The sequence below is a fragment of the Podarcis tiliguerta genome, assembly GCF_965153285.1.
Source record: "Podarcis tiliguerta genome assembly, chromosome: 5".
NCBI classification, from domain to species: domain Eukaryota; kingdom Metazoa; phylum Chordata; class Lepidosauria; order Squamata; family Lacertidae; genus Podarcis; species Podarcis tiliguerta.
In genome coordinates this window covers 69799613-69811486 of record NC_139538.1, presented here as the reverse complement: position 1 = coordinate 69811486, position 11874 = coordinate 69799613, and the positions used below count along the sequence as shown (strand labels likewise).

General features: G+C 42.8%; 2 protein-coding genes across 17 annotated transcripts in view; one reads left to right on the top strand and one right to left on the bottom strand.

Moving 5' to 3' along the window:
- The first annotated feature begins 928 nt into the window (after positions 1–928).
- LOC310677315 (cytochrome c oxidase subunit 5B, mitochondrial-like) lies at positions 929–7907 on the top strand. 2 transcript variants are annotated; one of them, XM_083440147.1, is made up of 5 exons: positions 940–1098; positions 2979–3049; positions 3519–3618; positions 4585–4716; positions 7390–7907. In XM_083440147.1, exons 1-4 carry the CDS (start codon positions 1011–1013, stop codon positions 4695–4697), a joined length of 372 nt encoding a protein of 123 aa, XP_083296273.1. In that variant the 5' UTR covers positions 940–1010; the 3' UTR covers positions 4698–4716; positions 7390–7907. The 2 variants fall into 2 exon arrangements, with proteins under 2 accessions (XP_083296272.1, XP_083296273.1); XM_083440146.1 differs by lacking the exon at positions 7390–7907 and having other exon boundaries at positions 929–1098; positions 4585–4780.
- The window catches only part of HERC4 (HECT and RLD domain containing E3 ubiquitin protein ligase 4), a 30238-nt gene continuing 24554 nt past the window's right edge, over positions 6191–11874 (bottom strand). For all 15 annotated transcript variants that reach the window (XM_083439917.1, XM_083439920.1, XM_083439929.1 and 12 more), the window contains 6 exons: positions 10705–10871; positions 10288–10354; positions 10022–10104; positions 9302–9485; positions 8976–9078; positions 6191–7514 (listed from right to left, as the gene is read on the bottom strand). In XM_083439917.1, the coding sequence (XP_083296043.1) occupies positions 7306–7514; positions 8976–9078; positions 9302–9485; positions 10022–10104; positions 10288–10354; positions 10705–10871 (813 nt within the window). In that variant the 3' untranslated portion in view covers positions 6191–7305. The remainder of the gene's footprint in view (positions 7515–8975; positions 9079–9301; positions 9486–10021; positions 10105–10287; positions 10355–10704; positions 10872–11874) is intronic.

The window sequence follows — 11874 nt, the reverse complement described above, 5'->3', positions numbered from 1 at the left end:
CAAATCCCCCCCTTCCTCCATTCCTAGGGTTAACCAAGCCTTCCCCAGCCTGGTAACTCCAGACACTGGGGATGACAGACCCTCCCAAGTTTTCCAGGGACGTCCCTGATTTAGTGAAGCCGTCCTGGTTTCTGCTTTGATCCTGGGAACGTCCCGCTTTTCCTTAGGATGTCCCTATTTCCATTGGGAGAAATCTTGGAGGGTACGGAGTTAATGTTTTACAGTGGTACCTCAAGTTACGTACGCTTCAGGTTACATACACTTCAGGTTACAGACTGCTAACCCAGAAATAGTGCTTCAGGTTAAGAACTTTGCTTCAGGATGAGAACAGAAATCGTGCTCCGGGGGCGCGGCGGCAGCAGCAGGAGGCCCCATTAGCTAAAGTGGTGCTTCAGGTTAAGAACAGTTTCAGGTTAAGAACGGACCTCTGGAACGAATTAAATACTTAACCTGAGGTACCACTGTATTACGTTTTCATATATGTTGGAAGCTGCCCAGAGCGGCTGGGGCATAGCTGTCAACCTTCCTTTTTTTTGCCGGAAATTCCCTTATTCCAGCGCTGCTTCCCGCTGCTATTCCGGAATCTTAGATATCCTGTAGTGTAGACTGTCCCCGGCACAGGTGAGGCTGCTGATCCCTTATTTTCAAATCTGAAAGTTGACAGCTATGGGCTGGGGCAGCCCAGTAAGATGTGTGGGGTATAAATAGTAAAATTATCATTATGCAATGGGACGCCCCTATTGTCATCGGAGAAATGTTGGCGGGTATGGGATGATGGGAGTTGTGATCTTCACGATGGGGGGGAGCACCAAGCTGGCGAAAACTTGGGGGGGGGGCATGAATGACCCATAGCCCTGAGCCTGGAGGCGCGCAGCACCGCTTCGGGCTGGTGTTGACGGCGGTGGCCCGCTGCCCCTCCCTCTGGTGGGAGTGGCCGCCTGCTGTGAGCGCCGGCGACAGCTGCAGGGCTGGCTGACCTTGCTCCGCCGTCGGATCCCCGCAGCTCCGCCATGGCGACCAGGCTGCTGCTCCTCCGGCTCTTCCCGCGAGCTGTGCGGGCCACGGCGCCCGCCTCCATCCGAGCCATGAGCGCCGGGGGTGCGTACAGGCCGACGAGGGGCGGCGGGGCTGAGCGCGTTCTGCTGGGCTTGCGAGAGCGCGCTCCGGGGGAGCGAGGGGCGGCTTTTGCTTGGCGCTCGCAGACCTCGGCAAGGTGACCTCAACTCAAACCAAAGCGCGGCACCCCCCGCCCCGTCCAGGAGGCGCCTCCTCGGGGTTATGAGGCCGTGCTGGGTGCTCGAGGGCCCGTCCCCCCGGGGCGCTCCCGCCTGCTTTTCCGCCAAGAAACCGAAGCCCCCCCACCCCGGACGTATGGCAGGCAAGAGCCGCCCCTGGCACAAGGCCCCCTTGCGTCCCTCTTCTTGGAGGGGATCACGTGTCCTGTGGGGAAGAAACGTGGAACAGCCCCCCCTATAAATGGCCTTTGAAGTGAGGCAGGCAATAGTCTGTTTGCAGAGCTGCACGTGAGATTTGGGGGGAGGGAGTCATCATTGGCGACCAGCGGGCTAATGATTAATAATTATTATCTAAACTTGACAATTACCCAAAGCAAAAGGGTTGTTTGTTTGTTTTCTGCTGAGGCTCTGTTGTAACTCTTGCTTGACCTGTGGGTGGAAGCCAAAGGTTACGAAATGGCCCCTTCTCACCACAGTTCTGCCACCCAGCCCCCTTTCTTGGTTAACTCTGCTGGTGTCTAGGGGATATGGAGTAATTTAGGAGTATGCTTTCCTACCACCCCACTTAGGTAAAGGGACCCCTGACCGTTAGGTCCAGTCGTGGCCGACTCTGGGGTTGCGGCGCTCATCTCGCTTTACTGGCCGAGGGAGCCGGTGTACAGCTTCCGGGTCATGTGGCCAGCATGACTAAGCCGCTTCTAGCGAACCAGAGCAGCGCATGGAAACAGCGTTTACCTTCCCGCCGGAGCGGTACCAGAGGCGGGGGCATGCCTAGTGATTGGATAGGTTGGCTCAGAGTGGATGGGAGCCTGATCATCCATGTACACCTCAGGCCATTCCTCCACTGCTCTGGATGGCTGGGTGAGATATGCAGGCTCCTCTGGGTGCCAGGATGGAGAAATCAGATTGCTGCAGCCCTGAGGGTCCCCCTCCCCAGGCGGCTGGCAGCGATATTAGAAGTGTGAGTAGAGCACCCAGCAGGACTCAGAGGAACAGAACACAGGGAGAGGGCAAGAGTGGAATGGAGGCAGAAGGCAAAGAGGCAGAAGTCAGGAAGATGGACTAATGGAGATGGTGGGGAGGCAGAGCAGAGCAGACTCAACCCCAATGTCTGTGGAGGAAGTCACTGGCTGAGTGCAAAAGCCAATGAAAAGCAACCGTTTTGAGTTTCTGGTCCATGGTCTCTCCCAATACAGCTCCTTGCCAAAAGCGCAAGGGACAGGGGAGGCAGCAGACTGATGTGTCTCCTTGCTAAGGACACAAGGGAGCCTAGTTATGCCTCTGCTCAAAGGTACAGTGGTACCTCTGGTTGTGGACACAATCCGTTCCGGGGTACCATTCACGCCCCGAAAAGTCCGCAACCAGAGCAGCGCTTCTGCGCATATGCGAACTGTGCAGAATGCTTCTGCGTGTGTGGCGAAACCTCCGGGTTTGCTGTGTTCTTAACCTGAAAAAATGCAACATGAAGCATTCACAAGAAGAGGTATGACTAGTTGTTATCATCAATGCCAACAAAGCAGAATGTAGAATGACACATAGAGAGAATCTCGATCAGTGCATAAAGAGAGATGGCAATTACAAAAGAAAGAGCTAGCTGCATTTGCTATGAAGGCCTGAGATTTGCGTACTTAAGCCCAAGCTGACCCTACACTTAACAGTTGATTTAAATGGGTTTAAGTTTGCATATCAGTGCATAGTGTCAGATAGGCAATCAAATCTGGGGGTTTCCATTCTTCTTTTCAGGTATCCCTACGGATGAAGAGCAAGCTACTGGGCTTGAACTGAAAACTATGCAAGCCTTGAAGAGAGGGGAAGTAAGTTTAAAGCAATTAAAGAGTTTCACTGAAATATGGTTTTGTTTGGTTTCACACGCTTGACTAATAACTATCACTTTCAGTGGAAGATTTTAAAAAGAAATTTAACCTCCAACCCAACACATCTCCCACTGCTTTTGTTGACTACACCATTGGCTGTGGTCTCATCATGCACTGTGACTTAGAGGTCTCAAGTCTTTACGGGCCCTATAGATTTTTCTCAGCATCACTTAATTTACACATCAAGCTGAATTTAAAAGCAATGAAATTCAAGCAGATGAACCAAGGTTGGAGTGGAATACAGTCTTAAACTCTTACTTCAGTCACCCAAGATTTATAACTTTTTTGTTCTTCCACTGTATTCTAGTTCTTTAAAAATCAACCCTTGGTCATTCAGTAAAGGAAAAACATGGCAGGAGGGGATATATAACAACTGTGCTGCTAACTAACACATTTTTTCTTTATAAAGGATCCATACAACGTCTTGAAGCCCAAGAAATATCCAGGAACCAAAGAAGAGCCTCATATTGTTCCATCAATTGGGGACAAGAGACTAGTGGGTTGTATCTGTAGGTATCAGAATTCATTTGACTTCAGTACATACTGTCTTCCTGATTCTCATATTGCATAGTCTTGTAAAACCTATTAAGCACCAGACATTTCAGGTGCAATCTTGTCCCACCATGGTGAAGTAATCGTCTTTTGATTCAAGCAGTAGAGCCTTTCCCCTTCAACACATCCCTCAGTGCATGCACTCAAAGTGGGATAATTATAGAGGCAGCATGCTCAGACTTCCCATTCCCTGTCCTGGGCTGCCCGTGTGCATGCACAAGGGGAAGAATCCACTGAACCCAAGGCGAGTTGAGGAGGATAAGAGTGGGTATAAGTATTCCATCCATATCTTATAAATTGCCTACAGCAAAATTTATGTTGTAATAGTGTTGATTGTTAACAGTGGTTTCTAGTTGAGTTGGGTGTGAGTGCCTTAAGAAATTTTAAAAATACTGTACAGGCATACTTATTGACCCTGTTACAAATGGAGCGGCATGTAAAATATGCAAAGCCTGAGTCTTTGGTAGAAGATGCATACTATATTAAGATACAAACATGGGATTTCCCATGATTCTTGCTTTGAAACACCAAGGAGCTCTTTCACAGGTTGTTTTCACTCTCTGGCCTTGTTTTCTTGTCCGACACCAATAGTCAGCAGGGTGACAAGTTAAACATTTCCTGCCAATTCTCCCCCACATTCATGCCTTTGGGAGTCTCTTTCCCAGAGTCCACGTGTAGTTATGTCCTACAATGACAACTACACAAAAGATGCAGCAACATACAAAACTACTTCCCGCTGATCTGGTAGGAAAGATGCCATAACCAACTTCAAAAATAGACCAGCTTCAAAGGCTGCTGTTCCATTATTCTAGGGAACCAAAACTGTTGTCAAATGTAGCTGGCCCTTCTCTAAAGTCCTTGAAGCTTTCTAAAATGTGGGTTCTTAATTAACAGATAATGGAATTTTTTCTTTCTTTCTGCAGGTGAGGAAGATAACTCCACTATTATTTGGTTCTGGGTACACAAAGGAGACAGCCACCGTTGCCCTCAGTGTGGGTCTTACTACAAGCTAACTCATTATGAACTCCCCCACTGAGAACTGATACCAAGAAAAGGTGTTTTTTCTTTCTTTCTTTCATTGTAGACTTAAATAAATCTGCCTGCCTTTAGCTGCATCAACCTTAGTTACTTTATTGCACCTGCATCTAAAAGCTGAAACAGAAATACAATACAAGAGCTCTGAACAGTATCCTTTCTTGGGATCAAAGCAGCCAAAGTAGGTCTGGTTTGGATTATGTCTGCAGCTGTGCTGTTTTTTCTATTTTTAAAATCACTCCCACCCTCCTATAGCTGCTATTTACCCCATTAGGGGAAACAAGTGCCTATATGCTGGTGGATGAGGTACAATTAGGACCTTGATAGCAATGCATGCACCCTCATTGCTCATAATCTACCACCTCAAGTGTAGTAACAGTGTGTGTGTGTGTGTGTGTGTGTGTGCGCGCACACACACACACACACACACACACCTGGCTTCATTCTTAAAACTCCTGCTGACACACAAAATATTCCTTCAAAAATCTCATCATTTTCACGGGAACTACTTCAACAAGTTATTTGTGAACTACAAAAATGGAGACGATCCAAACTGCAACCAACAGAATGGTAGAAGAACCTAGCTTCACATGGCACGCTTGGTCAAAGTAACAGACGTTTAGGCTGAGCATTATTACAATGTAACACATGGTTATGGAACAAACATCTGCAAGGGAAGTAGTGATATGTTGGGAACTTAGTAGGAAGGAAAGAGAGCTTACTTAACAAGGTATATGCAAGGAAGAACTCATTCATTGTAACGAGTAACTTGGGTTACTGCTTTCCCCATTTCCATTATAACAGGGGTTGGCAAGGCTTACTGGCCACGGGCTGGATCACTCCCGTGGAGATTGTCTGTGGGCCGGACCGGCACAGCACGATGCTGGAAATCACGTCTGTGCATGTCCATGGCGCCAGAAATCACTTCTGCGCATGCCCAGACGCCAAAAATTGCACCTGCGTGGAAGTGATTTTCAGCGTCTGGGCATGTGCAGAAGTGATTTCCAGTATCTGCATGTGCGCAGACGTGATTTCCGGCGACGCTTGGACAGTGCGTGGGGGACTCGCTGAGCGGGTGGCTCGTGATCCAGTAAAATGGTCTTCGTGGGCCGCATCCGGCCCTTGGCCCACACGTTGCCAACCCTTGCATTATAACCTACAAAGTACTGCACATATGTATGAGCATGGTCCATGTGTTAAACCATGTCCTGTCATTTCAGCGTATCAATATAAATTGACAGTATTGACAGTATTGCATTGACAGTATCCCTGTTTCACTCTTATGTGACATTGCCAGATGGACTTCAGTCATGCAGACTACAGAGACTACATGGGTCTTGTACAGCCAGAACTGGGAGTTAAGGCTGAACCTCATATGAACCTCAAAATAATTATCACAGAGATGTGGGCTAAGTGACACATTGCTATGCTAACTCCTGCACAGAATCAAATTTGTTGAAAGAATGAAACACCTACATGCACACTTGTACATAATTTATTCAAGATTTTTTTTATTTGATGCTTGAATTGTTTCACTGCAGTTTATAAATCTAAAAAAAAATAAATATTTCACAGCTGAAAGTCACATACTATCCATTAACATGTAAACATTCAGGAACTTAAGCCAGCCCCCACCCCATCAATCCTCATGTTCAATTTGATATCATCAAGAGATGTCTTACTGAAATCCAAAAAGTCTTTTAAAAAGAGAGCATTTAACAATTATCTGAAAAAGTGTAAACTGAACCAGAACTGCAAAACTGCTCTTTCAACATTTGTGAATGGGAACAAAAGGATAAAATTCTCAGCTCTACTGAAGGTAAAAGGCAAAAAGTGGAGCTGAAGCCAGGCATTCCTTGATTATTCTAATTACCAACAGTTGCCGAGGATTGAATTCCAAGATTAAATAATGGGTTCCATTCATAATTTTAACAACTGATAGTTGCTTCATGCTGCCATGAGATTATCAGACAAATTATCTTTCACATTGTCTTGATCTCTTTTTTTAATGTTAACAGGAGCCATATTTGTTCCAGTATGAAAGGGTTGACATAAAATTTATGGCTCCTCATTAGATTTTTACAAAAAGACAAGAGATGCATATCTCTTAATTTATCAGCTCAAATGTTAACGCCTTTTGGGTGTGTGTCTGTTTTTATAAAATAAGCCCCAATTCAGTTACAAGCAATACTCTACTGCTATTGGAGCACAGGTATTTTATTACAAAAAAAATATTTACAAGATGAAAAACCTAATGTGACAGTTGCAGTGATTGGGGGGGGCGAGTAAGCACACCTTTCACACACACAGCAAGTCATTTTGCAATATGTGAAGTACTAAAATTTAGTTAGTGAAACCATTGCTTTTATTCCAAAGTTGAATTTTTATTAAGATGGCAAAATGTGGCTCCAGCATTCATATCAGGACAGTTTATTAGTGTAAGGATTTTTGGCTGCCATTAGAGAATCCGATCACTGAACATGTTTACAAGCATTTCTTATAATAGCTCCGCTGCCAGGCTTTTCACCTAATGTGACACTGCAAGATAGATGCAAAATTAGTTCAATGTTCCCACGTTAAAGAGTTGCTGTGTTCTTAGCTTCTGCAAGTTATACTAAATTGAAACCTTCATTGTGATCAATAGCCTGGATCAGCTTAGATCTGAGTATTTCTTTATCTGTATATTTTGGAAGATCAAGAAGATTAAAACATGTGTGAGACACTGGAAGATACTCATCACCACCTCCAGTCGGCTGAATGACAAGACTAAGACTCTTCATCCCAAGAATAGGAATACGATCACTGCCTGTCAAAAATACTACCAAGAAAATATAAATAAGTAAGAAGCCTGGGTACAAAAGCCAAAAACTTAGTGCTGTGCTATAATTTTCATTTTACTTTTTAGACTGATATAGCCCAAATCTAAAATTCTGAAAATGTAAGGCAGTTATAGCCATATGAAATTGTTTATAGTTCATTGTTTTTGCTTAGAATTATTGTAAACAAATTTTATAGTTTAGAGAACTTATTTATTATATTTGTTCATTGCTTCACCCAGAGGTTATTTTGGGGGGGGGGGGGGAAATATAACTAAAAACAGAAAATCCATATAACACCCCCAAGTCCAACCCTAAAAAACAAGTGTGGTGCGAAGTGATCTAATTAAGTTAACAGTTTCTCTTGGCTAAATAAATAATTATTTGCTTGGAAACAGGTGTGCTTACACCTAAAGCAAGGTTATCAACCTTTAATGAATCATATCAAATAAAGCAGAGCAGTTGCATGGGTGCTTTCAACTGGTATGATGTGTTTCACCAGAAACAGCTGCAGTTAATCTATTCATATATGGGCCTGAATGCATGTTAGGGTGTTCACACATTCAAAACTCAGGGCGGAATCCAGACTTGACTTAACTTAGGTCCTACTGAAATCAGTCAAGTGAGCCAAGTCATGATGCATGTTGTGCTTCATTCCCACTGAAACCAGCCAAAAAATGTCTGGATCCAACAGATAGTATTTGAAGCATAAGTGAATAAGCAACTTGCAGACCTGATCCTAGTAATTGTTGCTTATTTTTGTTAAAAATATTCATTTTTTTAAAAGGTGAAAATGCAAATTCTCCCTTGGACAGAATCCAAAGTCAGCTTAGCATTTTAACAGTTCAAAAAACCAAACCCAACACTAACACTTGGGCTTAGCATGACATGTAAACCAGGTCTACACTGTAGTTTAGCATTACGTGCATGAACAGCACTGAGCCCCATGCTCACATTCATAGGTGCCAACTCCCTGGGGCCCTGGGTGCTTGAGCACCCATAAAATTCCCATGAAAGGGGTGGGCACCCACAAATTTTGGTGCCAGGGCCAAGCTGGCACTCCTGCCTGCATTTTTCCCTAACCTCCAGTCCTGAAGTGATTAGAAGAAACTGCTGCCGCCGCTGTTAAACTGGAGTTCTTACTTCCAAATTTGGGGACAAATTACACTATAACTTGGTAACAAGACAAGATCATAAACTGCATATTGATTCTGGCTTGTCTGAACACACCACAGCTAAACTAACCACAGTTCCAAGTTTGGATGTAGGTTGTTTAAAACCATAGGTAGATCCTTCTGATAGCTGGCTATGCTGAAGGAAGCTACACAGGCCCGAGGCTCACTGCTGCTTAGCATATAGTGCTAAATTATGACTTAGTGTTACATGAAAAATAAGCCAGTGGTAACAGTGGCTCTAGAGTTCCTATTTAGATTTCTTATTTTCTTACACAGTTTTGTACTTACATAAAAACTGTTTCTTCTTCTCCAGTGGTAACTCATGAAAAACTTCCCAGAACATTTTAATTGTTGGATTCTCTGCCCAATATTCTCCTTTGTATTGAGTATTCTAAGAACAACAAATCAAAATCACAATATATCCTTCTCAAATTTACAAATAAAATGTCGTATATTGAACAAACAAAAATACCTATACGTAAACATATTTATATAATTTTATGTATTTTAGTGTTTTTCTACATAATACAGAAAAGCTCTATTTTGGACAATCTCTTAATTATACAGGATTCTTTAGTGTTCAGTAGTTGCTAATGTCTGGACTAGTAACATACCTTCTCTAGTTCTTTCCAATCATAGTTTGTATTCCCAATCACCATTGCTTGCAGTTCATTGGGCTGGAAGAGCTGCAGAACTTTACCTCCACACACCTTGTGAAAGCCTGCATGGAATGCGTCATAGAGAGGAGCCACAGATTTATTGAAGATGTAGTCCACATAGGCATTCACAAACTCTTGCCTAAAGATCAAATGAGAAGAAAAGGCACCATGTTTTCAGAAGATGAGAATGTTCAACCACAACTCCACCAGCAACGAACAGCAACCATTTTAGCACTGCCAACAATTATCTTCAGATAGCTCCTAGTTAAGAACTATAACATGAATGTCACACTGAATCCAGCATACAAGGCAAAGAGGGAAGGCATGAGAAGGGAACAGGCAAGTTTGACACTAATTTCTGACTTCTAAATCTATGGTTTATGAAGCCAGGAAAGATAATTCAAATGTTGCCAATGTCTTGCTGGCTGCAGTAAGGAACCACCAAGAAGAGCAGCGGAAGGAGGGCAAAACTCGTTTCTTAAAATATTTTGCCTGTTTATCACCACAACAAAGAAAGAAAGAAAGAAAGAAAGAAAGAAAGAAAGAAAGAAAGAAAGTTCTTTTGCAAGATTACAGGTTTGGAATAAATATCTCAGAAGTTGGGTGTAACTCCCCACCACACCCACACCCCTTATAGTTCAATTCTGAGTTAAGAAGCTGCATGCTAAAACTTACCTATTTTGTTTGACAACAGGAATATCAGTACCATTAGGAATTAGCTCCTTAACTTCCGTAGTACCAAAATTTTCAACAGTGATCTGTTTAGAACATGAGAGTGTATTTTACTTTTTGTTGCAGAATAGAATCTATAATTCAATACAGGAAAGTGAAGCATGCTATACAAAGTCTAGCATTTTTGACAGGAAAAGAGAGACTCGATTACATATTATTATTCATTACACCTGCATTAAAAAGGTGGCAATGGATGATCTCACACTTACTGTAAAGTTGAGGCAGAAGGTATCCTCTATATCATCTTCTGGGTAGTCCAATAATTGCTGCATACTCCTGAGAATAAAATGTCTCTCATTGCAAGTTGTAACAGCACAATTTATTCAGAAACTTACAGAACTGAAATGGTTTTATATTCTTCCACAGAAATTTACAGTTTAGATTAGCAAAAAATCTAGCAGCTACTGAGAAGTCACTATCTGTTCAAGTTTTTTTTGCCCTGAAAGGATTTCAATCCTAAAAAACCTACATTTGTTTCAAGTGTGTCAGCTAGAAATAAAGACACTCTAAATCTTGTATCTCATCTCCTTAACAAGGTACTGAATTATTTCTTTGCACTGTCAAAGAAGTTATGATGCACAGAAATGTTAATCTACTTACTGTACTTTCAGTTGTAATGTGCTCACCTGCCAACATCAGGCATTAGCTCTTTGAGGTCATCCAGGGAAGGTTTCTTGTTCAGGAGCTTCTTATATAAAGCCAAGGGGAAGTGAAGCTCTACAATAGTAAAATTATATATTGCTAGCCCACAGACAACACCAATCAGATGAAACAAGTCACTGTCTTCAAAGGTCTGCAAATATGAAAAAACTGAAATTAAACTTTTAAAAGCTTACAAAAAACATGCACATTTGCATTCAACTGCTGCTAGACTTCAAGTGGAATCACAATAATTTTGCAAGCTAGTACACTCAGTTATTACTCATGTATATGTTTGAGGTTGGGATCTATAGGGTTAAAAACTCATCCAGCCATTTTTTCAAGGGTTACAGAAAAGGGTGTTTAATTGCTTTGTATTTGATTTTGCAATCCCCTCTAGTGTAGCGAGGCAACAACTCAAGTGGCAAGCAACCAGTGTTTTGAGGCTTAGCATTCTAGAGAGAGGTGTCCTGATGATGGTTATCTATGATCTGGTAACATCCTGTATTAATGCACTGTCCTTGGTGCTGCCTTTGAAGCAACTAGGAAAATTCAGCTAGTACGAAATACAATGCCTAGGTTACTAACAGAGACCAACTGAATATATATCTCACTCAACAGAAAACTGCACTAGCTGTATCTCTGGCACAGTTTAAGGTGCTGATTCTTGCCTTTAGAACTTTAATCAGCTTAGGAGGACTGCTTTGTTCACAGGAACCTACAGCTCAAGTTCTAAGATCATCCTTGAAGTCCTTTCTCTGAGACACCCTGGTGAAGCCAATTACGACAAAGGAAAAGGGTCTTTTCTGTTGTGGCACATCTGGTGTAGAGTATTTCCGTGGGAAGGCTTTTTATCACACTACATTTGGATTTTTTATTACACTACATGTGTTAAAAATGCTAGGGTGTCTGTTTTGTCACCAACAAGAGTTTTGTGAATGGCCGCTGTTAATAATGTAATTGTGACTGATCATATGTTCTACATTTCATTTCCCTCTAACCTCATGATTTATAATCCTTCTTCTAAACAATTCAGGTGAACACTTCATGTACCCGATGAAGTGATCTGTACTCCATGAAAGCTTATGCCATAAGACTTTAAGATGCGGATACTTTTATTTTGGCCCCAACAGACTATACAAAAACACAGCCATGCA

What these genes read in the sequence shown, in the direction of transcription:
- LOC310677315 (XM_083440147.1), top strand. Translation starts at nt 1,011, where the DNA reads ATGGCGACCAGGCTGCTGCTCCTCCGGCTCTTCCCGCGAGCTGTGCGG. An exon ending in CCGAGCCATGAGCGCCGGGG is followed by an intron (nt 1,099 to 2,978) that starts GTGCGTACAGGC and finishes TCTTCTTTTCAG; the next exon opens with GTATCCCTACGGATGAAGAG. An exon ending in AAGCCTTGAAGAGAGGGGAA is followed by an intron (nt 3,050 to 3,518) that starts GTAAGTTTAAAG and finishes TTCTTTATAAAG; the next exon opens with GATCCATACAACGTCTTGAA.